Below are 26,211 nucleotides of genomic sequence, written 5' to 3'. Positions count from 1 at the left end.
AGATGGCCAATTTATAGGAAAATGGGTGGCAGTAACTGCTCCCCCACCACCACCACATGGCCATGAGGTAAGAATAATCTTACTGCATGGCCATGTATATTTTAGGGGTTTTTTTAACCCACTTTGGTAAAAAGGGCCCTGGCGTGTGGCAGAAACGGCCCCCACAGCTACCGCAGGGCCCTTTTTACCATAGTTTGCTAAAAAGATCCCTCAGTTAACTGGCTTTGAATAGTGACCCCCAAATTTCTATATGTGGCGGAAGGGATATATCTTTGCTGTGTGGACAGAAATAACTGGTGAGACTGGAAGGGCTAACTGGTATTTTTCTGTTGTTGTCTACGATGTTAATATGTAGATTCTTTGATCCTCTGACCTCAATAGACCTGTGCAGTGGATCCACTATTTGCCAGATAGCCAGAGTAATGATGTCCAATCCAAGCAGGAGACTGACTGTGGCATACAACTTCCAGGGCTCCAGAGTCTGAGGGAATGGGGTGGGGAGAAAGTGAAGACAGAGAGAGAAAGTTAAAATTATACTTAAAAGCCCTACCTGTATTTCAACACTGTCACAGCGATCCCTGATTATTCCTGTACCCAACACTGTATTACTGAGCCCTGCTTGTATACAACACTGTTCTAGTGTTCTCAAATTGTGCCTGTACTCCAGTGGCGATCCTAGCCGGCATGACACCCGGGGCGGAGCGCCGATGCGCCCCCCCGGGTGCAGCGCGGCCCCCCCCGGCGTAATGACACCCCCCCCGGGTGCACGCTGCTGGGGGGGGGGGGGGTGCCACGGCGCGCGCCTGTCAGCTGAGTTCGCTGACTTTGCTGCAGCTCCCTCTGCCCCGGCCGGAACAGGAAGTAACTTGTTCTGGGGCAGAGGGAGCTGCAACAAAGTTAGCGAAGTCAGCGAGCTCAGCTGACAGGCGCGTGCCACGGCACCCCCCCCAGCGGCGTGCACCCGGGGCGGACCGCCCCCACCTTGGTACGCCACTGCTGTACTCTAACACCGTTGCAGTGAACCCAGGCTTAATTTTTACCACAACACTGTCACAATAAGCCCTAACCCCACCTCTAGCCTCCACCCCTATGTAAAACAAATTCATAATAAAATTATTAATATTTGCATTTATTGTTAAGGATTTTTATAACATGAGGATTCATAGATGAATGAGTCAAGATTAGTGGTTTTTTAGTCTATGGCCAATCCAGTCATGAAGAAGCTTGAGCACAGTCTCCCATGAGGAGTCTTCCTTGTGATATTAAGGTGATAAAGAAAAGGATGAAGAATAGGCCTCATAGGTAGGGTGGATTAGAATCCCATATGGCATCTTTATTTTTCCAGTGCTGGGTACCAACTACTTTTTTTGTTACATTTGTACCCCACGCTTTCCCACTCATGGCAGGCTCAATGCGGCTTACATGGGGCAATGGAGGGTTAAGTGACTTGCCCAGAGTCACAAGGAGCTGCCTGTGCCTGAAGTGAGAATCGAACTGTTCCTCAGTTCCATTTAAAAAGTAACTCAACTTTAGTTTACTGAAAATGTAGTTTAGCTACCTGGTTACATACATTTTCCTTGTAGTAGTTTAACTACATGAGACAACCACTTCTGTAATAGTTAAGTACTTCAATGGCACTTTAATTTCCCTTAAAATCAATTGCATAACTATTACATTTAGAAAGAAATGCATTTAATATTTAAAAACAGAGTTGACAAATTCTCAGCAAATCATAATTAAATAATGCTAAATAAATAATTTCCTCCTGATATTCAGCGGCATTTCACTGTCCAGGATCGGCACCTGGCTGGTTAAATGCTGGAAAACTGGCTGTCTGCTGATATTCAATGGTATATGGCCGGCCATGTACCGCTAAATATTGGCAGTTAGCAGCTAGTCAATAGCTTGTTATATCAGGCGATATAACCTGCTATCCGCCAATTTTTAAACATGACTGGCCAAGTTTGGCGGCCATATTTGACAACATTCAACCCTAAAATATCTTTGGCCAGTCAAAGATAAACCGGATATTCAATGTCGGTCACCAGAAATGGCCTGGCATTGAATATCGGGTCTCAGCGCAGACCGCTGGAGTTAGCCGGTCTAACTCTTGCGGCCTGAAAATCAGCCTCTTTATGATTATTCTGCTTTATGTTTAAAGTTTCAGAATTCTCAATATGTCACTTCAGTTTATACCACAGAAAAAACAGTTTCTCAAAGTTATCGTCTCTAAGAGAACATTGTCATGGCATTTTAAAATATGTCCTGAGCAACTAAATAACTGTTCTACTACTGGGAAATGCAGCACTGATGCAAGCAAACTGTTTGTGGAAGTGTCTGAACATTCCAGGAGAAGTGCAACCTTTTTCTTTGTTCCGTATTTGGCTGCTGGAAGGTTCTTTGCAGTGGACAGAAAATCAAAGAAGTCTTCACCTCCAGTAAGCAGTTTTTTCCTTGGAGGCTGACTATAAGTCCTGCACAAATGAAAGTGGAACTAAGCCACGAGTTATGACTTCGGTCTCTGTTCCAGACACAACACGAATGAGCAGCTGTGTATTCTCATACCCTGTTTTGGTAGATATCTCAACTTGAACTTTGGAAAAAGCATTGTTGCAATAAGGTAGTCATCATCTTCAAATATTGGACCAAACCTTGAAGCAATTCCTTTTGTCAGAACTGTGCTTAGTGGCTGCATTGTCTTATTCAAGTTGACATATCAGCTGGTCCCTGTAATTTGACTGAATTCCCATTATCATGGGGATTACATGTCTAATATAGCAGTTATTTTCAGCTTGAGGAATTCAGTTGTGGCTGAAAATGGCTTCATGATGCTGACGTAGTTCCTCAGGATATCAGTCATCAGTTCTAGTCCTAGGTTTTGTTGACATTCTCATGTCTTCTCTACTTCAACTGTAACCAGTCAACTGATGACTAAGTAATCTGAAACCCACCTTGTGCAGGTTGGATTGAGGAATGTAAGACCAGCCACCTCTTCAACAACATCTGCATGTTTGGTACTCTGACTGCATTGCTATGGACCTGTACTTTCCCCATGGCCCTGTCAAATATTCACTCGTAGTGTAAATCATTTCATGCTTCACAGCTGTCAACAGCTGCTACAAGATTGTGCTTGCGAAACCAGTTGGAGTCAATGGCGTTAATTTTCAAAAGAGAAAAACATCTCAAAAGCAGCAGAAAGCAGATGGACATTTTCCTTGCCAAAATGTCTAAGTTGCGATTATCGAAACTCAGAATTGGGACATTTTACTCTGCAGTTTATCTAAATTGCAAGGGGATGTGTTTTGGGCAGGGCTTGGGTAGGCTTTAAATCCGGACATTTTTCTGCTATAATGGAACAGAAAAAAAGGTCCAGGGCAGAAAAGAAGTACTTTTTTTTTTTATCTAGACCTGTTTCAGTCATGACTAAATCAGAAAAAGGTGCCTGAACTGACCAGAAGACCACCTTGTTGATAATGCTAAAGGTGATGATATATCAAGCCAATAAGCCATAAACTTTGATATTCGTCAAAGAGGTGGTCATTACTGGGCAAAACTGTGGGAGAGGATGTTTAAGGATGGAAGTTATCTGATAATGATCAGAGAGAGGGGGAACAGAGGAAGAGAAGCCTGAGAGAGAGCAGCTGGAAGAGGAACGGACTAAGTGGCCATGATGGTTAACAATAACATAGTAACATAGTAGATGATGGTAGGTAAAGACCTGTACGGCCCATCCAGTCTGCCCAACGAGATAAACTCATAGCAGTAGAGCACAGTTGCAGATCAAAGAAGACAAGGAACTCTGAGGCAAAAAAGTGAATCAATATGAAGATTAAAGTCTCCAAAATAAAGGAAAGGGAAGATAGTTCAAGGAAGAAGGAAAGCTAAGAATCAAAATCAACAAGAAAGGTGGCGGGAAACTTATCAGGGGAGGAATAATAGATGACAGCTACCCAGACTACCAAGAATGAAAGTTGGGGGGAAAAAGATAGAGGCATTGAGCTTCAAATGAAGAGAATAAGTGGGATAGAGTAGAAGAATGGGTTGAAATTTGCAGGAGGAGGCAAGTAGTAGCTCAGTATCATGACAACCAACCTCAATGGAAGAGAGCAGAAGTTTGTGTTTCTTGTATCTGTCTGTGTATATTGGCCTGGACATATCTGTCCATAACTTTGTATCTTATCTGTCAGTCTGCATGAGTCTGTTTGCTGTTCTTACCTTTCTCCTTTCTTTCTTATCTTCCTTTTTAGTGAAGACAGTATGCACCCACCAGATCTTGGTGAACATACTGCCATAGGCTAGGCTGAAGCCAAGTCCGAGCAACCAGAGCCGAGCCTGGAAGGAAAGAGAATTTCTCTTAGTAAATTTAGAGCACAGTCAATCATGCACACACTAACATAGACAGAGATACAGAAACACATACACATGCACACACAGAGCTTGCAAAGCCTAGTTTAGAAATAAGAGGGTACTTGTTGGTATATTTAGAGCACACATACATACTTAAACCCAGAGCAAGTACCTGTATATAATATGTAAACCACTTTCATTGTACCACAGAAAGGCAGTATATCAAATGCATAACCCATGACCCAAGCAAAGATGACCCTAGAGAGAGCCAGAGGAAGAAGCATTGCTTTTAACCTTTTTATTTTATTTTATTTATTTGTTACATTTGTATCCCACATTTTCACACCTATTTGCAGGCTGAATGTGGCTTGTATCGGAGAGGCATTCGCCGACTCCGGTATAAGTGATGTTATGATAGGATAAGGGTCATGTGGAACAGTCACATTAGGGAATCGTAGTGCAGAGGGAGTTTGTTGTGTCCATTACGTGCTGTGGTTTTGTTGTGTTGCAGAGACCTGGCATTTAAGTCGGATCGGTAGGGTATGCCTTTTTGAACAGGCTAGTTTTTAGTGATTTCCGGAAGTTTAAGTGGTCATACGTTGTTTTCAAGGCTTTTGGCAGTGCGTTCCACAGTTGTGTACTTATGTAGGAGAAGCTGGATGCATAGGTTGATTTGTATTTGAGTCCTTTACAGCTTGGGTAGTGGAGATTTAGGTATGTTCGTGTGGATCTGGATATGTTTCTGGTTGGTAGGTCTATGAGGTCTGTCATGTATCCTGGGACTTCGCCGTAGATGATTTTATGGACCATGGTGCAGATTTTAAAAGCAATATGTTCTTTGATTGGGAGCCAGTGCAATTTTTCACGGAGGGGTTGTGCGCTGTCAAATCATGTTTTTCCGAATTTAATCCTGGCTGCTGTGTTTTGAGCAGTATGAAGTTTCTTTATGATTTGTTCTTTGCAACCCGCATAAATTCCATTGCAGTAGTCTATGTGGCTTAATACCAATGATTTGTATCAGGTTGCAAAATGTTTCCTTCGGGAAGAATGGTTTCACGCGTTTGAGTTTCCACATTGAGTGGAACATTTTCTTTGTTGTGGAGTTCACTTGGCTCTCTAGTGTAAGATTTTGGTCGATTGTGACGCCGAGGATTTTCAGGCTGTCTGAGATAGGGAGGGTGTACTTTGGGGTGCTTATATGTGTGGGGTTGTCTGTGTTGTAGTGGGATGAAAGGATGACACAGTGTGTTTTTTCTGCGTTGAGTTTTAGTTAGAAAGCATTTGCCCATGAGTTCATGATGTTCAAGCTGAGTTTGATTTCGTTAGAGATTTCTGTTAGAACATGTTTGTAAGGGATGTAGATTGTGACGTCGTCTGCATAGATGAAAGGGTTAAGGCCTTGGTTGGTTAGGGACTTGGCTAGTGGGGTCATTAGGTTGAAAAGGATCGGTGATAATGCTGATCCTCGGGGTACTCCGCAGTCTGCTTTCCACGGTGGTGACATGTTTGAATTTGATTTCACTTGATATGTTCTAGTGGTTAGGAAGCCCTTGATCCAACTGAGTATATTACCGCCAATCCCGAAGTAGTCTAATAGTGTTAGTAGTATGTTATAGTTTACCATGTCGAATGCACTAGACATATCAAATTGGAGGAGAAGTATGCTTTTTACCTGTTGCTATTTCCTGCTTGAATTTGGCTAGGAGAGTAATTAGTACTGTTTCGGTGCTGTGGAGGGGGCGAAATCCTGATTGTGATTCATGTAGTATTAAGAATTTATTTATGTATTCAGTGAGTTGTTTGGTTACCATACTTTCCATCAATTTGATTACTAGTGGGATAGATGCTACTGGGCGGTAGTTAGTGATATCGTTTGCTTTTTTCTTAGGATCTTTTGGTAATGGGGTGAGTAGGATGTTGCCTTTATCCTTAGGGAAGAGGCCTTGTTGAAGCATGTAGTTTAGGTGGGATGTGAGGTCTCCTATGAAGCAGTCGGGGGCGGATTTTATTAGGTAACTGGGACAGGTGTCCAGTTTGCAGTGAGTGTTGGAGAATCTAGTAATCGCCTGGGTGATTATTTTGACAGTGAGAAGAGTGAAGTTAGACCAGGTTCAGTCAGCTGGGTATTCTCCAGGGGTTGGGTCCATGCCATTGATGAAGTTTTCGATGTCGGTATTATCCTGGGGTAGCGTGTTGCATAGGTTTGTAATTTTGTCATTGAAGTGTTTAGCAAGTTTGTCTGCAGATGGGATGTCCATATTGGTTTTAGTGACCAGAGTGGTGTCTAGTAGTTTGTTCACGAGCTGGTATAATTTCTTCATGTCTTTGTAGTCTGGCCCTATTTTAGTTTTATAGTATGACCTTTTGGCCTGTCTTATTGCGTATTTGTATTTTCTTTGTGTTTGTTTCCAAGCATTGAGTGTGTGTTAATCTTTAAACTTTTTCCATCCTCGTTCGGATTTCCTGGATTGTGTTTTTAGTTTTTTCAATTCATCGTTGAACCATGGTATCATGTTATGCCTACGTGAGGTTCTTATTCGTAAGGGTGCTATTTCGTCTAATATGCTTTTGCATCTTTTTTCCCATTCCAAGAGGTATAATGTGGAGTCCGTTTGAGCTGTCCATTTGTTGTTGTATATATGTTGCCAGAATGTTTTTGAGTCTACTTGGCCTCTTGAGCTATAGGTTGTATGCTCTTGTATGTGGTGTGAACCCTTCTTCCGCCATTTTAGGGATAGGTTTAGTTTGAAATGATCGGTCCAGGGTATTTCTGTCCATTTGGTATCTGTTATTATTAGGTTCTGGTCCGTGGACATTTTGTGTGAGATGAGGTTGAGTGTGTACCCTTTGACGTGTGTTGCTTGCATATGTGGCCATTTGAGATCCCATAGGTGGAGGAATTCCTTGCAGTCTTGTGCACTGACAGAGTTTGGGTTTTCTAGGTGAAGGTTGATGTCTCCCAGTAGTAGTATGTTGGAGTTAGTTACACAGGTGTTTGATATGAAATCCATGAAATTTATCTGGCCTTCGTTTCAATTGCCTGATGGTCTATAAAACATGACAGTTCAGGTGATCACTATTGTGGATTCTGATTGAGGCAGTTTCAAGTTGGGGTGTTATGGACTCAGCAATGGTTTTGGTGGTGAAGTGGGATTGGTAGATTAGTGCTATACCTCCGCCTCTCTTTTCCTTTCTGGTCCAGTGTATGATTTTGTAACGTGGAGGGCAAAGGTCTAGAATTATACGGTCCTTTTGATCATGGATCCAGGTTTCGTTGATGAAAAGTAGATCAAGGTTTTCTGACAAGATCCAGTCTGTTATTATTGTTGTTTTGTTTACTGCGGATCTGGCATTGATGTAACCCACTTGGATTTCTTGGTATGGATCTTCTCTGTTTGGTGTTGTGTGAATTTTTGTTAGTTGTCGTTTCTTTGTTAGTGTGAGTTTGTTAGGACCTTTCTTTCCCTTTTGTTGTGGTTGTCTGCATGTTGGTATTCTTCCTTTGTTTAGGTTGTTGTCCGTTTGGTGAGGAGTGGTGTGTGTGGTCAGTCTTTGATGATTATGTAGTATGGGTATGATGTTGCTTTCTCCGAATGGGGTGGTTGATGTTAGGTGGATCAGTGATATGGGGTAGATTACTAGTAGTAGTTTGACGGTATTCATTTGTGAACCTGAGTGCAGGTTTAGAAGGCAGTGCGTTCATTGATTGGGAGCCAGAGTAGTGTTTCGCGGGGGGGGGGGGGGGGGGGGGGAGAGGGTTGTGCTTTCGAAGCGCGCAAGGATTGTTTGGTTATCTTCTGGTCAAGAATTTAGAGCCCAGTCTTAGACAGACAGTCTGACGTCGAGTCTGACGTCTTTACCTCCTTTGTTCTTGTTTTGTTGTTAGAAGCATCTCTTCAGAAACAATCATCCCAAGGTCTCTCTCCTGATCTGAGCTTATCAGCCTTTCAACCCCTGTCACATACATCTCCTTTGGATTTCTGCACCTAAATGTATCATTATGCACTTCTTTAAGTGCCAGATCATAGACCATTTTTCTACTTTTTGTAGATCCATTCTCACGTTGTCCACTTCCTCTGGGGTTTCTACTCTGTTGCAAATCTTAGTGTCATCCTTCTAACCCTTCAGCAATTTTGCTCACAAATATTTTGAATAGAGTTGACTCCAGTACCAGTAACTAAGGCACTCCAGTACTCACCTTTCCAATGCAGTCTACCATTTTGGCTCCTAACTTAAGCCTGCTTAGCTTATCCAAGTAGGCTACATTTAGCATGTGTCCTTTGCTTGATCCAATCCTCTGGTAATCCAGTCAAAGAAGTCAATCAGATTCATTTGTAAGCAATTTTGGTTGTCTCATTGCAATAAAGATATAACAGAACTCGAAAGGTTATAGACCATAGCAAGGAAAATGACGAATGGCAAGGCTGGATCCTTTATGAAAAAAAGACAGCTTAGGGATCTTCAACTTTGAGAAGGGACAACACAGGGGATATGATGAATGTTTACAAACTCGTAAGTGGTAAGAAGGAACAAGTTAATATATATTCTTTCAAACAGTATTAATAGACCCTCAGTGAAACTAGCTGATAGTAGACTTAAAACAAATATAAGAAAGTAATTTTTCAGTCAATACATGATTAAGTAGTGGAGTTTATTACTGAAGGATATGGTCAATTCCATTAATTAGGGGGTATGCTTGGTGATCATTACCTCTTATTTATGGAAACTGATCTCCCTTTTAGAGTCTGACAGGCACTTTCAAATACAATGGATTGGCCACTGTCAGAGACAGGATGCTAAATCTGATGGGCTCAGTATAGCACTTCTCACATTCATACACACACACACTTGCAGCAGGCAGAGTCAAGCCTGGAAATGCACAGAGAGGGTCTCTTCTCGGTATTTCCAGGGTGCAACCAGATATGTGCACATGCAGACAAGCATACAGACGTGACCACAAAAGCAGAGACACATTCATCCAAAACAGCCAGGGCCAAGCCAAGAAAGGAGAAATGGCCACCTTCAATATGTCCAGAACAACCTTACATACTGCACACATAAGGCCTGATTCAGTAAATGATGCCCAAAATTTATGGGCCCTTAAAATCCATGCTAAGCGTCAATTCTATAAAGGTTGCTTAGCACTAAGCAACCTTCATAGAAAGTTCTCAGTGTGGATTCCCGTGCCCAACTTTGGATGCGAGGACTTATGCCTGCCACAAATTCTATAACTTTGCATCTAATTTCTATGAGCACCCCTGACATACCCATGCCCCTCCCTCTGGCCATGCCCCCTTTTGAGTTGTGTGTGAGACACGTTGGGGGTCCTGGTGTTGATGATACGTTGAAACCCTCTGCTCAGTGTGCGGCAGCGGCTAAGAAAAGCAAATAGAATGTTAGGTATTAGGAAAAATGAGGATGTTATAATGCCTTTGTATTGCTCCATGGTGCGACCGCACCTCGAATATTGTGTGCAATTCTGGTTAGCACATCTCAAAAAAGATACAGTGGTATTAGGAAAGTACAGAGAAGCGTGACGAAAATGATAAAGGGATGGGACGACTTCCCTATGAGGAAAGGCTAAAGAGGCTAGGGCTCTTCAGCTTGGAGAAAAGACGGCTGAGGGGAGATATGATACAGGTCTATAAAATAATGAGGAGTGGAATGGGTAGACATGAATCACTTGTTTACTCTTTCCAAAAATACTAGGACTAGAGGGCATGCAATGAAGCTACAAAGTAGCAAATTTAAAACAAATCAGAGAAAATATTTCTTCTCTCAACGTGTAATTAAACTCTGGAATTTGTTGCCAGAGAATGTAGTTAACTTAGCGGGGTTTAAAAAAGGTTTGGATAGCTTCCTAAAAGAAAAGTCCATAAGCAATTATTAAAATGGACGGGGAAAATCCACTGCTTATTTCTAGGATAAACAGCATAAAATGTATTGTACTGTTGTGGGATCTTGCCAGGTACTTGTAACCTGGATTGACCACTGTTGGAAACAGGATGCTGGGCTTGATGGACCTTCAGTCTGTCCTAGTATGGCAATACTTATGTACTTATGAATAAGGCGCCCAGTGTTATAGGATAACGCATAGGCAGATCCACACATAAGTCCTAATTAGTGCCAATAATTGATTGTTAATGGCTCAAAAACTAATCAGTTTGTGGATCTGGGATCTGCGCCCAAATTTGGGCAATCTGTATAGAATCCGGGGGAAACATACATAGACACAGAAACACACACACACACACACACACACACACACACACACACACACACACACTCAGAGCAGCTAGAAGAGATAAACAAGAGGGAACTCCAGTATATATCGGTATTCAGCTGCATTAACACAAACATACACTCTCTCTCTCCTTTCAAATCTTCTATCAGTCTTTAAATCTTTAGTTCTCACTCGTTTTCTTTTCTCCTTCCTCATCCTACTGTGTCCCACTTCCCTCACCTTATTTTCTTCTCTCTTTCTGCCTTCTCATCCCTTGTTTTCCTGTCTTTCTCTATATTCCCCTCTTCTCTGTTTCTCTTCATTCTTCTGTCTCTATCCTTCCCTCCCTTATGCTCCCCTGTATCTCCCTCTCCATTATTCTCCTTTAAATATATCACCTTTCCTTATTTTCATATCTTTACCATCACTGCCTTATTCCCATTTTTCTTGGCTTCCCCATTCTTTCTTTACTTCCTGCTGACAGTTTCCTACCTGACACACAAACGGGAAACACCACATACTGATGTGATACCCATCAAGCCCCAAAGGGAAAACTGCAGCCAATGCCAAGATGCAGCCAACAGCAGTCATATTATTCAGATAAGGCTGAGAATTCTGAATGTACCTGTAAGAAATGGAGAAAAACTACCATTAACAATACAGGGGCTGAGAAGTGAAGGCAGAAAGAGAAAATACAATTAAATAATCAGGGCCTGAGATACGAGGGGACCCAGAGCAATACAATTCTGTTGATATCAGAAAAAAAATCATTGATCTTGTGAAGGATGCTGAGGATGGAGTCAAGCTCATCACTGAGCTTACCAATATCCTGGGCAGTTCAAAGGTTTGGGTCAATAGCAGCAACAAGACCCCCTGACAAGATACTGTTGGCCAGCTAATGTCCATATCCTATGATGTGGTCAAAATCTAGCAGCCACAAAAAAGCCCAGGAGAGGTCCTGGTCTGACAACCACTGTGGTGAGATTCAATGCCACCACTCTTCCCCGTTGCATTAGCACTCACTAGGCATGGCTTCCTATGTGGTTGCTTGTATTGTCCAAACCTTATGACAGACCTCAATGGAATCAGCAACAATTATTAAGATAGTTTGGCAATACCAATATTTTAGAACATTAGGAAAAGATGCACTGGACAGCCTGCTCACGTGAAACTACTAAACTTGTCAGAAGAGAAATTGGAAGGTAGAGTCCATGATATCTGCTCTATTCCCTGCAACCAACTAGTGTTTCAGTGTCTATAATAGGTAGGTAGGTACTTAAAATGGCCTCTTTGATAACTGACAAGGCCTGAACTCTTAAACTTAAGCTCCTATTTTTATTAGGCATTTAAATTTTGTTTTCTAAAATGTGGGCAGTTATGGGGCAAACATAAGTTCCTAAGGGGTTGTTCTACTAAGATGTGGTGATATCTGGGCTTAGCGCATTCTAATGCAGGAATTTCCTGTGTGCTAAGCACAGATTTGCTGTGGCATTAAAGTTGGGCATTTTCTTTTTTTCTTTTGCAGAACATGTGCTATCCAGTTAGCACACAATAATCTAATGTAAATTGAAATTTCTAACCTGCTTATTCCCTGTTATGGTTCGAAGCGGCTTACAAGCTAAAATTGTCATGACAAATTACAATTACACATTACAGGTAAATTCACAAGCTTAAATCATTGCATTTCCAGTTTTCTCAAATAAAAAGGCTTTTAAACCCCTCCAAAATGATATATATGAAGATTGATTCTTTGAACTAAGCGATAACCTGAACAATTTGACAGGAAAATGAGTTCTCCAAGATCTTTTTAAAATGTATTCCCTTAAAGGTGGACTAACTAGGTTGAATGGATATTAACTCTGACCCAAACTCAGACTAAAGTGAACGTGCTAGCTGGATAATGTGGGAATGCCCACTCCATGCCCACAAAATGCCTCCTCTTAAAAAATATTTAAAAAAATAGTTAATATGCACTTAGCACATACAAATAGGCTTTAATGCATTTTGTGGTAGCCTGTTTTTCCCATGCTAAGTGCACATTAGGTCTTAACACCCTTAGTTGGGGGGAAGACAGGTGTGTATGATGAGGTGTGTCAATGGTTGGTAGTGGAGATATATGGTGTGGCCTTTTAGTGTGATTGGTTGGTATAGTAACACAGTAACATAGTAGATGACGGCAGAAAAAGACCTGCACGGTCCATCTAGTCTGCCCAACAAGATAAACTCATATGTGCTACTTTTTGTGTATACCCTACCTTGATTTGTACCTGTCCTCTTCAGGGCACAGACCGTATAAGTCTGCCCCGCCTCCCACCACAGGCTCTGGCACAGACTGTATAAGTCTGCCCAGCATTATCCCCGCCTCCCAACCACCAGCCCCGGCACAGACCGTATAAGTTTGCCCAGCACTATCCCCCCCTCCCAACCATCAGTTGAGGGGTTATGATGCTATGTCTTATAACTGAAAAAGTCAGTGGAGGAATATAGCATTTTCTGTTGGGTATGTTTTTACTCTGTTTTGTATCCTGTTGTTCTCCTGGTTTGTTGTGTGCTATTTTTATTGCATTTCCTCTGTACTGACACTTGAAAATATACATTTAAAAAAAAAAAAAGGAAGGGTCCCTTAAATGTAGGCAGTTGAATACCAGACTTACATTTAGGATGCTAAGTTTTAGAATTCTAAATTTTGGATGAAGTTCAGCTCAAAACTGAGGTACCCAAATTCAGCTGAAAATCCATCTATTTTTAGGTTCCTAAAATTTATAAATGTAAATTTACTCTAAATCTCTCTTTCCTCTTCTCCTGTCCCTGTTTTTCCAGAGCCAGAAAACCCACCTATTTTGGTTCCTCCTTAAGGTAATCAATAGAACTAGAATAAAATAAAACATAGAAAAGAAAATAAGATGATACCTTTTTTATTGGACTAACTTAATACATTTGTTGATTAGCTTTCGAAGGTAGCCCTTCTTTGTCAGATCAGAAATCTAGTAAAATTTAGTAAAAGGGCCCCTAAAACCACCAAGACTTGAAAAAGCAAACCAGAGTATACTCTCGTACAAATGTCCAACCAAGTAAACAATGAAATAATCATATACAAATATATTTTTAAAAGTGAATTAGATGGCTCAAAGAAAACATAAGACAAATGTTTGAAATTTCCTGCAGTAGTCAAACAAGTTGTAGGGACCACCTTAATATATCCACATCATGCTTTTGAAAATAAAGAGTTAGCTTCATTAGACCAAATAAGAAACAATGCAGTTACACTAGATAGAGAGGACAGTGGTTTATAGTAACAAATTAAATTTTTTTTATTTGTTATATATTGCCTACAAGCCACCAAAATGGTGTACATTAATATACAGTGGATATTTTACTGTCCCTGGAAGGCTCACAAATTTAAGTACCTGAGGAGACAATGATGGATTAAGTAGCTTGCCCAAGATCGTGAGAAGCTGCAGTGGGATTTATACAAGGCTCTCCTGGTTCTCAGCCAGGCCACTAGTTACTATATTTATGTAAATGTTTCAGTGCTTTCACTTGCAACAAAGTACTGGAAAACATTTAAATACTTATAATTGAAAGTAAGTAATATTTAACTGTTTTTTTAGTACTTTCACTTTGTTACATAATGATCCTTGTTTATACAAGTAAAAATAAAATAGCCCGAGGAATTTTTCAAGCCCAGCTTAGAATAATGTGCCTAAATTTAAAATTGTCTATGTGCATGCATGTAGGTCCGTGAAGTTCATTTTCAAACTTCTATTTTATTAGGCATACAGCAACAATTTTCCCTTCTGACCCCAGCCCCATTCCCAGCATATTCCAGGATCAGCTCCCGTCTCCCATGCCTATCTGAGCATGGTGAAGATGGCTTGCACTAAACTGTAAGTTCCAAAACTCACTGTAGATGAATTGACTTTCTGGGTTGATTATGTTTCTGTAATGAAATCTGTTGCTCAATCTTTGAGCATTCTGCAGTCAGAAAAGAAGATTCTCATGGCCTACTTGCTGCCAACTCTTAGCAGGCTTTATGAGACTCTCATTGACAAGAAAGCATCAAAACAACTTGAAAGCCTTATGACAGCCCTGAAAAATGTAATTGATCGAAGATTCCCCAAACTATTTGATGACTGAAGCAACTGCAGAACCAGTTCTACATCCCTAGTTTTGCACAGGGTGGATGATAAAGCATTCTTTGCTGTAAGGAAGGCAAACATTTCACAAGAGATTCCCTTGATTAATACCTGCAGACGCAGTCAGAAGATATCAGGTATCAGTGATGTGAAGGAACTTTTTATCAGACGGCTGCGAACACTCCACTTCCTGCAAGAGCAGCTGTTTGAATGCTTTTCTTAGCTGTGCTTGTTTCATAGCGACTTATAAGTGCACAAGCATAATTGATAGTCATTTTCAGAATTTAGTTTTACTAAAAGCGAACAAGTGATTTGAATTTTAGAGCATTAAAGTTGCTGGGATAAAAATATTAACTGCAGTTGCATTCATCAAAGTCTACTTTCGGTACTTTCACTGAAAACGTCTTATGATAGGCAATTACATTTTTAACCTTACTTATCTAAAAATATTTTATGTGTACTTTTACTTAAGTATTAAAGCATGCATTTACTTTTGCTGTTACTTTTACTTAAGTACTTTGATAGCGAAACTGGGGAAGGAAAGGGAGGGAAGGAAGACAAAATGCCAAAGGGGATAAAATGCCTACTTTATGCAGAGAGACTGAACAGTTTAGGACTCCTTAGCCTCCCTGCGGCCACAACCTTTACTGCAGCAATAATATCTGCCCCTCCCCCCCCCAGTGCAAGGCACAGCAGAATAAACATGTGGATAAAGGTGAGCCGGTTGATATAGCATATCTAGATTTTCAGAAAGCTTTTGATAAAGTTCCTCATGAGAGACTCATGAGAAAATTAAAGAGGCATGGGATAGGAGGCAAGGTTCTGGTATGGATTATTGGCTATTGGACCGAAAACAGAGGGTAGGGTTAAATGGTCATTTCTCTCAATGGAGGAGGGTAAACAGTGGAGTGCCGCAGGGATTTGTATTAGGACCGGTGATATTTAACATATTTATCAATGATACGGAAATCGGAATGACGAGTGAGGTGATTACATTTGCAGATGATACAAAACTATTCAAAGTTGTTAAAACATAAGTGGACTTTGAAATATTGCAGGAAGACCTTAGGAAATTGGAAGACTGAGCATCCTAATGGCAGATGAAATATAATGTGGACAAATGCAAGGTGATGCAAATTGGAAAGAATAATCCAAATTATAGTTATCTGATACTAGGGTCCATCTTGGGGGGTCAGCACTCAAGAAAAGATCTAGGTGTTGTTGTAGATAATATGCTGAAATCTTCTGCTCATTGTGTGGCAATGGCCAAAAAGTAAACATAAGTAAACATAAGTTGGGAAAGACCATAGGTCCATCAAGCCCAGCATCCTGTTTCCAACAGTGGCCAATCCAGGTCATAATATACCTGGAAGACCATGCACATTCCAAGAAATAAATTTATCACGTTTAAAGGTGTGAGCCATTGCATAAATAAAAGCTGAGATATATTAAACCAGAGTGAGTGTTGCAGTGTGCTTTGCAGTGTGTCTTAAAAAACATTCTTTATTGACCATGGAGTAATAGTAAAGAAACTTTGTATGTTGCACCAAGAGCAAAGAGCTCAGCCTTCTGATTGATAGAAAGAGAAAAACAGGAGTGAACAAAAGGCAATGGAGAGCCTTCAGGCACTTTTTTAAAAGTTATAATTCAATGTTGGTGTCTAACAACTAATGATATATACTATATGTAATATAAATTCAAAGTTTAAGATAGTAACAGCAAGAAAATTATTTTGAAGTAAACAAGGTGGAACATGCAAATAGTTTAACAGCATTATTATGGCAATAATGTTTTCTTATAGTAATTATCAGGAAATCAGCATAATAATAGCACTCATTACATGCATTATAAGTAACAGATTTCCCAATGGAAAATAGTATGACTATCAAAAGTCTTTTATGTACAAGGAATGCAAAGGCCGACATGGCTCCTGGAACTGAAAGTACATGCATTTATTTGATCTTAACATACCTTCTGAGTCTCTTTTATCCAGGAAGGATTGCAGGGATTCAGGAGAGTCAAAAATGTGGGTGGTGGTGTTTACAGTAATGATCATTCTCCCTGGATACTGCAGCCCAAATCTTGCTCCTTTATCTTTAAGCCGCACTCTCAAGGCCAGAAATTGCTTCCTTTTCTGTGCAGTAGTTTTCAACAAATCCAGCACGATGTTAACTTTCCTTCCTTCATATAATAACGAAGGAATTGATCTTGCTGTGCAGAGTATTAAAAGTGCCTGTGGCAATCGAAGCAACTTTGCTATTACAGGATGTGAAGCTTTTTCTTTTTTTCACTGGAGATCTGTGTGCACGCTCAAATTCCAGTTGTGTATCTTGCGGCAAATGTAAAATTTTTGGAAGCCACGTGCTTAAAAACACAAGTAAATCTGAGACTCTAGCATGTTCTAGTAATCCCAGAATTCCTATGTTGTTTCTCCTGCTTCTGTTAGCAAGATCTTCTAATTGTTTTTCTAAGGAGCGGAGCTTGTCTGCCGTTGTTTGTACGTGATGGTGTAGGTTGGTGGCAGTTTGTTCCGAGTATTTTTCTACCACTTCCAATCGTGTTTGAAATTCAAAAACTGAAATTGTAAGTGCCGATAAGTCATTTTGTGGCTACAAGTAGTCTCAAAGTGTTTTCTGGTAAGTTTGTGCACTGCACTCAATTCTTCCGTTAGTGCTTCGGAGGAGTGCATAGCAGGCCTATGCGACACCATTTTTTCAGGAGAAGGCAAATCACATTTTGGGTTTTTTTGCCCCTGTAGAAGAGGATGATCCAGCTTCTTGATTAAGTGCTTTGGATCCTTTTACTAAGCCACGGCAAAAAGTCCTCTAGTGCCCCACCGTTGGAAGAATATCATAATAGCAGAGAAACTGAATGAATTCTTTGCTTCTGCCTTTAAGGAAGAAGATGTAAGAGATCTGCCTGTACCGGAAATGGTTTTTAAGGGTGATGATGCGGAGGAACTGAAAGAAATCTTGGTGAACCTGGAAGATGTACTGAGCCAAATTGACAACTTAAAGAGTAGTAAATCACCTGGACCGGATGGCATACATCCAAGGGTACTCAAACAACTGAAGCATGAAATTGCTGATCTGCTGTTAGCACATATTAGCTGGCTTCTGCACACCATCCCAGGTAAAACAGACCCGATGCTACATCATGATCCACTGTTGTTATCAGCAAGGGTGACCTAGAGGTGGTTGTGCAGACGCCATAATTTTTCTGCAGCAGCTACGCCATTCTTGGCTTTGTATCGCAACCCTGATTTTCCGGTGGGCACGACCTCACCAGTGTTTGCCCGTTGGAGGAGGTTGGGAGTTCACTATCTGTATCAGCTTCTCACAGAGGAAGGGAAGTTGAGATCCTTTGCATAATTACAACGAGAGTTTAGGCTTCCAACTTCAGATTATTTTGCCTATGTACAATTGCACCATTATGCCATGACTCTAGGATGGATAAACCTCTGTGAAGATGTGCAAGATACACTGAATACAGCACTTACACTGAGATCAAGTAATATGGTGCCCTTACGATATCATCACAGATATCTGCTGGACTATAAGAGACTGGCACGAATATGGGCCACAGAGTTAATAGTTGAATTAAAGGAGGGCCAGTATCGGAAGCACATTTTGCGTAGACAGCAGGAATCCTCCTTCATAAGCTACTGGGAACTGCAGTATAAGTTTGCACTGTGTTTGTATATATCTCCCAGTCGAGCATACAGAACAGCATTTGGCCACACAGGAGCATGCCCAAAATGTAACTATGAGCCAGCCTCTCTGAGCCACATGTTCTGGACTTGCCCCAGGACTACAAATGTCTGGTCCCGGTTAATAAATATAGTTAGGGTTACCATATTGCTCCAGAAAAAGGAGGACGGATTGAGCCAGCCGGGTTTTACTTCCATTGCTTTCAATGGAAGTAATTGAGCCAGCCGGATTTTACTTCCATTGCTTAAAGCAATGGAAGTAAAACCCGGCTGGCTCAATCCGTCCTCCTTTTTCTGGAACCATATGGTAACCCTAAATATAGTACATGCTCTTTGGGGGTGCCAAGTAACACTACATCCTCTGATTTTGTTTCATAAATATCACTTCTCCTCACCAGCTCCCCCAGAGTTCAAAATTTTCCTTTAAAGGACTATATTGATTGGGGAAAAAATGATTTTGTTGTGTTGGCGAGAGACTGAGGCACCGACAGTGAGTATATGGCGCACTCTGATGATAGAGTTACTGAAGCTAGAATGCTGCGGAACTAAAGACATTTCCTCGAAAGAGGGTAAAAGATTTCAGCAAACATGGGAACATTTTTGGGACACATTACAGCCGGTGGCATGCAGTAGAATTATCAATTGTTAGTATTAATGTCTCCCTGGAAGTTGTTCTTGGTTTCTTAGTTGTATCATATGGGGGTTGGTGAGAAGGAGGGAAGGATATGGGGTGCTATGGGATGGGGGGGGGGGGGGATCGACTACTTGTTAAACTATTCGCGTATTGTGGTAATCTGGGTTTATCCAAGACACATTTTTGACAGATTGTTTTGAATGTTTGAGGTCTTATTAATAAAGATGATTTCAACTTAAAAAGCGTTCTAGCGGTAATCCAGGAAATTACAAACTGGTAAGTCGTTGGTGCCAAGCAAAATAGTGGAAACTATTATAAAGAATAAAATTACAGAACACGTAGACAAACATGGTTTAATGGGACAGAGCATGGGTTCAGCAGAGGGAAGTCTTGCCTCACCAGTTTGCTTCATTTCTTTGAACGTGTGAATAAACTTGTGGATAAAGGTAAGCCGGTTGATGTGGAGGGGCATAATCGAACGGGGTGCCCAAGTTTTCATGAGGGCGTCCTCGCAGGATGAGCCCGCGAAGGGGCGGGGAAACCTGTATTATCGAAACAAGATGGGCGTCCATCTTTTGTTTCAATAATACGGTTGGGGACACCCAAATCTCAGCATTTAGGTCGACCTTAGAGATGGTCGACCTAAATGTTGAGACGGTCGACCTTAGAGCTGGTCGTCCCCGGTTTTCAGCCATAATGGAAACTGAGGACGCCCATCTAAAAAATGACCAAATCCAAGCCCTTTGGTCGTGGGAGGAGTCAGAATTCATAGTGCACTGGTCCCCCTGACATGCCAGGACACCAACCGGGCACCCTAGGGGGCACTGCAGTGGACTTCACAAATTGCTCCCAGGTGCATAGCTCCCTTACCTTGGGTGCTGAACCACCCAAAACCCACTCCCCACAACTGTACACCACTACCATAGCCCTAAGGGGTGAAGGGGGGCACCTACATGTGGGTACGGTGGGTTTTGGAGGGCTCACATTTACCACCACAAGTGTAACAGGTAGGGGGGATGGGCCTGGGTCCGCCTGCCTGAAGTGCACTGCAGCCATTAAAACTGCTCCAGGGACCTGCATACTGTGGTCATGGAGCTGGGTATGACATTTGAGGCTGGTATAGAGGCTGGCAAAAAAATGTTTTAAAGTTTTTTTTTTTTTTAGGGTGGGAGGTGGTTGGTGACCACTGGGGGAGTAAGGGGAGGTCATCCCCGATACCCTCCGGTGGTCATCTGGTCAGTTCGGGCACCTTTTCATGGCTTGGTCGCAAGAAAAAATGGACCAAGTAAAGTTGGCCAAGTGCTAGTCAGGGACACCCTTCTTTTTTCCATTATCGGCCAAGGATGCCCATCTCTTAATCACGCCCCAGTCCCGCCTTCACTACAGTGCCGACACAACCCTGTGAACTTTGGTCGTCCCCGCGACGGGAAGCAGTTGAGGACTCCCCAAAATCGGCTTTCGATTATGCCGATTTGGGCGACCCTGAGAGAAGGCCACCCATCTCCCGATTTGTGTTGGAAGATGGGCACCCTTCTCTTTCGAAAATAAGCTTGATAGTGTATCTAGATTTTCAGAAAGCTTTTGATAAAGATCCTCATGATAGACTCCTGAGAAAATTAAAGAGTCATGGGATAGGAGGCAAGGTTCTGGTATAGATTAGGAATTGGGTTATTGGACAGAAAACAAAGGGTAGGGTTAAATGGTCATTTCTCTCAATGGAAGAGGGTGAACAGAGATCTGTACTGAGACCGGTGCTATTTAACATGTTTATAAATGATATGGAAATCGGAATGACGAGTGAGATGATTAAATTTGCAGATGATACAAAACTATTCAAGGTTCTTAAAACACGTGTGGACTGTGAAATTTTACAGGAAGACCATAGGAAATTGGAAGACTAGGCATCCAAATGACAGATGAAATTTAATGTGGACAAATGCAAGGTGATGCACATTGGAAAGAATAATCTGAATCATAGTTGCCATGGGGTCAGCACTCAAGAACAATATCTGGGTGTTGTTGTAGATAATACACTGAAATCTTCTCAGTATGTGGCGGCGGCCAAAAAAGCAAACAGGATGCTAGGAATTATTAGGAAAGTGATGGTGAGTAAGACCGAAAATACTATAATGCCTTTGTATTGCTCCATGGTGCATCCGCACCTTGAGTATTGTGTTCAGTTCTGGTCGCCGTATATCAAAACAGATATAGCGGAATTAGAAAAGGTTCAAAGAAGAGCAACCAAAATGATAAAGGGAATGGAACTCCTCTCGTATGAGGAAAGGCTAAAGAGGTTAGGGCTCTTCAGCTTGGAAAAAAGATGGATGAGGGGAGATATGATTGAGGTCTTCAAAATCCTGAGTGATGTAGAACGAGTAGAAGTAAATCGATTTTTTACTTGTTCCAAAAGTACAAAGACTAGGGGGCACTCAAGGAAGTTACATACATAGTAACATAGTAGATGACGGCAGAAAAAGACCTGCATGGTCCATCCAGTCTGCCCAACAAGATAACTCATCTGTGCTAATTTTTGTGTATACCCTACTTTGATCTGTACCTGTGTTCTTCAGGGCACAGACAGCATAAGTCTGCCCAGCACTATCCCTGCCTCCCAACCACCAGCCCCGCCTCCCAACCACCAGCCCCGCCTCCCAACCACCGGCTCTGGAAATACTTAGTTAAGCTCTGGCTACTCTTATGTTCTTATAATAAAATACTTTATTTCCATTTTTTTTTGTTTGGAATAATACTAGCAATATCAGTACAATCACTACATGGGAAGCCTTTATGGCTTTATTGAGGGGAGAAATTATATCAATCTCGGCCTATTTTAATAAAAATAGGGACAAAATATTGAGAGGTCCTTTTACTAAGCGGAGGCAAAAAGTAGACTGCGGTGGTGTGGGCATGTGTTTTGGTGGGCACCGGGCCAGTTTTTACCATGTTTGGGAAAAAGAGCTTTTTTTCAATGGGCCAGGAAAAGGGCCTGTTGTAAAATTGAAACCAGCGGGCGCCTATTAAAGGCCTGAACCCTTAATGCCACCCATTGATCTAGTAGTAAGGGCTCAAGTGCTACATGAGTAGTGATTAACACCGGAAATGTCGCGTGAGGTAGGAATTAAAAAAATAATTTGTCCCACTAGTATGGGGGAGGTCTAAATCTGAAATTACCACCAGGGGGTGCGCTAGCCTGGCGGTAGTCCCATTTTGGGGTGCAATGCATGTGCATAGAGCCTACCATGCTTTTGTAAATGGGCCCCTGAAAGAAAGAACAATCCATCAAAGACTTGGAAAGACAATATATTGAAACTCAGGATGTGAACAAATTTAGGGCCACTTTTATCAAGCCAGGCTAGCAGCTTCCAGTGCAGTGATGTTTACAAAGCCCATTCACTTTGAATGGGCTCCATTGGTATTGCCATGTGGGAACCACTAGCACAGTTTGATAAAAGAGGCCCTTAATTTGCTTTATAATCAAAAATATGACTACAACAAATTGTGGAGTCAAGAGGCTGGTCAAGAGATATTTATCCACAAAAGATCTGTATGTGCTGAACAAAAATAAATGCAGTAGAGCTCTTGCACACTATTTAAAAAAGGAAACATACCAGGACTCAAATCCTATTCATAAACCACAACAATAAAATACGTTCCAAAACAGCAGATATTCTCGGAGCTTTTTATGATTTTTACCCACAATTGTATAATTCAGAGTTGTCCTATCAGCCTAAAGAGCTAGATACATTCTTGCAAGGACTGTAAAGGCCTCAAATACAAAACCTACTACGCATCCAACTTCTCTGTTATAGGCAGCCAACTCTGGAACGCCTTACCTCGACATATCCGAAAAACCAGCAAACACCTACCCTTCCGAAAGCTGCTGAAGACTCAACTATTCAAACAAGCCTACCCAGACGACCCTACAAAGTCTCGGACCTAACCCACACCACAGACAATGCCCAAACTCCAATCCTTCCCCACATCGCACACTACTGTCCCACTCTTTATAAATGTGTTATCTCCATGATACTTTGTACCATATTTTGTATTATCTCTATGATACTATGTACCATACTCTGTAAGCCGCACTGAACCTGCTATTGAGCGGGAAAGAGCGGGGTATAAATGCCACAAATAAATAAATTAAGGTCCCAACATGGTCTCAGCAGGTAATTAAAATGTTACAAGTTCCTTTTAGAGGATAAAAAAATTCTGGAGGCTATCACCTTTTTGAAAATTAGAAAGGCTCCTGGACCAGATGGCCTCATAAATGAATTCTATAAGCTATTCAAGAAAGATTTGGCTCCTCATCTAAAATGTTTCTTCCAAGAATTAGAAAAAAAACCCCCAAGCATCCAAATAAATTCTCTGAGGCAATCATCAGCATACTTCCTAAGCCTAACAAAGATCAATCCTTAGTCTCCAATTATAGACCTATTTTGCTTCTCAAAGCAGACTACAAAATTTTTGTAAAAATCCTCTCCAATAGACTAAGAAAAATCATACAAATTAGGTTGCATTCATTCATAGAAATCAGGTCGGGTTCATCATAAGTACATAAGTACATAAGTACATAAGTACATAAGTACATAAGTAGTGCCATACTGGGAAAGACCAAAGGTCCATCTAGCCCAGCATCCTGTCACCGACAGTGGCCAATCCAGGTCAAGGGCACCTGGCACGCTCCCCAAACGTAAAAACATTCCAGACAAGTTGTACCTAAAAATGAGGAATTTTTCCAGTCCATTTAATAGCGGTCTATGGACTTGTCCTTTAGGAATCTATCTAACCCCTTTTTAAACTCCGTCAAGCTAACCGCCCGTACCACGTTCTCCGGCAATGAATTCCAGAGTCTAATTACACGTTGGGTGAAGAAAAATTTTCTCCGATTCGTTTTAAATTTACCACACTGTAGCTTCAACTCATGCCCTCTAGTCCTAGTATTTTTGGATAGCGTGAACAGTCGCTTCACATCCACCCGATCCATTCCACTCATTATTTTATACACTTCTATCATATCTCCCCTCAGCCGTCTCTTCTCCAAGCTGAAAAGCCCTAGCCTTCTCAGCCTCTCTTCATAGGAAAGTCGTCCCATCCCCACTATCATTTTCGTCGCCCTTCGCTGTACCTTTTCCAATTCTACTATATCTTTTTTGAGATACGGAGACCAGTACTGAACACAATACTCCAGGTGCGGTCGCACCATGGAGCGATACAACGGCATTATAACATCCGCACACCTGGACTCCATACCCTTCTTAATAACACCCAACATTCTATTCGCTTTCCTAGCCGCAGCAGCACACTGAGCAGAAGGTTTCAGCGTATCATCGACGACGACACCCAGATCCCTTTCTTGATCCGTAACTCCTAACGCGGAACCTTGCAAGACGTAGCTATAATTCGGGTTCCTCTTACCCACATGCATCACTTTGCACTTGTCAACATTGAACTTCATCTGCCACTTGCACGCCCATTCTCCCAGTCTCGCAAGGTCCTCCTGTAATCGTTCACATTCCTCCTGCGACTTGACGACCCTGAATAATTTTGTGTCATCGGCGAATTTAATTACCTCACTAGTTATTCCCATCTCTAGGTCATTTATAAATACATTAAAAAGCAACGGCCCCAGCACAGACCCCTGCGGGACCCCACTAACTACCCTCCTCCACTGAGAATACTGGCCACGCAATCCTACTCTCTGCTTCCTATCTTTCAACCAGTTCTTAATCCATAATAATACCCTACCTCCGATTCCATGACTCTGCAATTTCTTCAGGAGTCTTTCGTGCGGCACTTTGTCAAACGCCTTCTGAAAATCCAGATATACAATATCAACCGGCTCCCCATTGTCCACATGTTTGCTTACCCCCTCAAAAAAATGCATTAGATTGGTGAGGCAAGACTTCCCTTCACTAAATCCGAGCTGACTTTGTCTCATCAGTCCATGTTTTTGTATATGCTCTGCAATTTTATTCTTAATAATAGCCTCCACCATCTTGCCCGGCACCGACGTCAGACTCACCGGTCTATAATTTCCCGGATCTCCTCTGGAACCCTTCTTAAAAATCGGAGTAACATTGGCTACCCTCCAGTCTTCCGGTATTACACTCGATTTTAGGGACAGATTGCATATTTCTAACAGTAGCTCCGCAAGTTCATTTTTTAGTTCTATTAATACTCTGGGATGAATACCATCAGGTCCCGGTGATTTACTACTCTTCAGCTTGCTGAACTGACCCATTACATCCTCCAAGGTTACAGAGAATTTGTTTAGTTTCTCCGATTCCCCCGCTTCAAATATTCTTTCCGGCACCGGTGTCCCCCCCAAATCCTCCTCGGTGAAGACCGAAGCAAAGAATTCGTTTAATTTCTCCGCTACGGCTTTGTCCTCCTTGATCGCCCCTTTAACACCATTTTCGTCCAGCGGCCCAACCGACTCTTTGGCCGGTTTCCTGCTTTTAATGTATCTAAAAAGTTTTTACTATGTATTTTTGCTTCCAACGCTAATTTCTTCTCAAAGTCCTTTTTTGCCCTCCTTATCTCCGCTTTGCATTTGGCTTGGCATTCCTTATGATCTATCCTGTTACTTTCAGTTGGTTCTCTTCTCCACTTTCTGAAGGATTGTTTTTTGGCTCTAATGATTTCCTTTATCTTACTGTTTAGCCACGCCGGCTGACGTTTAGTCTTTTTTCCCTTTTTTCTAATACGTGGAATATATTTGTCCTGAACCTCCAGGATGGCGTTTTTAAACAGCATCCACGCCTGATGCAAGTTTTTTACTCTGCGAGCTGCTCCTTTCAGTCTTTTTTTCACCATTTTTCTCATTTTGTCGTAATCACCTTTTCTATAGTTAAACGCTAGCGTACTTGATTTCCTAGTTTCACTTCCTTCAATGCCAATATCAAAACCGATCATATTATGATCACTGTTATCAAGCGGCCCTCGTATCGTTACCCCCCTGCACTAGATCATGAGCACCACTAAGGACTAAGTCTAGTATTTTTCCTTCTCTTGTCGGCTCCTGAACTAGCTGTTCCATGAAGCTGTCCTTGATTTCATCAAGAAATCTTATGTCCCTTGCGTGTACAGATGTTACATTACCCCAGTCTATATGCGGGTAATTGAAATCCCCCATTATTATTGTGTTGCCCAGTTTGTT

General features: G+C 41.6%; 1 protein-coding gene across 1 annotated transcript in view; it reads right to left on the bottom strand.

Moving 5' to 3' along the window:
* GABBR1 (gamma-aminobutyric acid type B receptor subunit 1) overlaps positions 1-26,211 on the bottom strand; it is a 193,164-nt gene that overhangs the window by 18,865 nt on the left and 148,088 nt on the right. Inside the window, exons 11-13 of the mRNA XM_030197552.1 lie at positions 11,063-11,195; positions 4,216-4,332; positions 374-481 (exon numbers count right to left, since the gene is read on the bottom strand). Of these exons, the coding sequence (XP_030053412.1) occupies positions 374-481; positions 4,216-4,332; positions 11,063-11,195 (358 nt within the window). The remainder of the gene's footprint in view (positions 1-373; positions 482-4,215; positions 4,333-11,062; positions 11,196-26,211) is intronic.

This window comes from Microcaecilia unicolor, chromosome 3, assembly GCF_901765095.1.
Source record: "Microcaecilia unicolor chromosome 3, aMicUni1.1, whole genome shotgun sequence".
NCBI lineage: Eukaryota > Metazoa > Chordata > Amphibia > Gymnophiona > Siphonopidae > Microcaecilia > Microcaecilia unicolor.
This window is presented reverse-complemented; position numbering and strand designations above follow the sequence as displayed.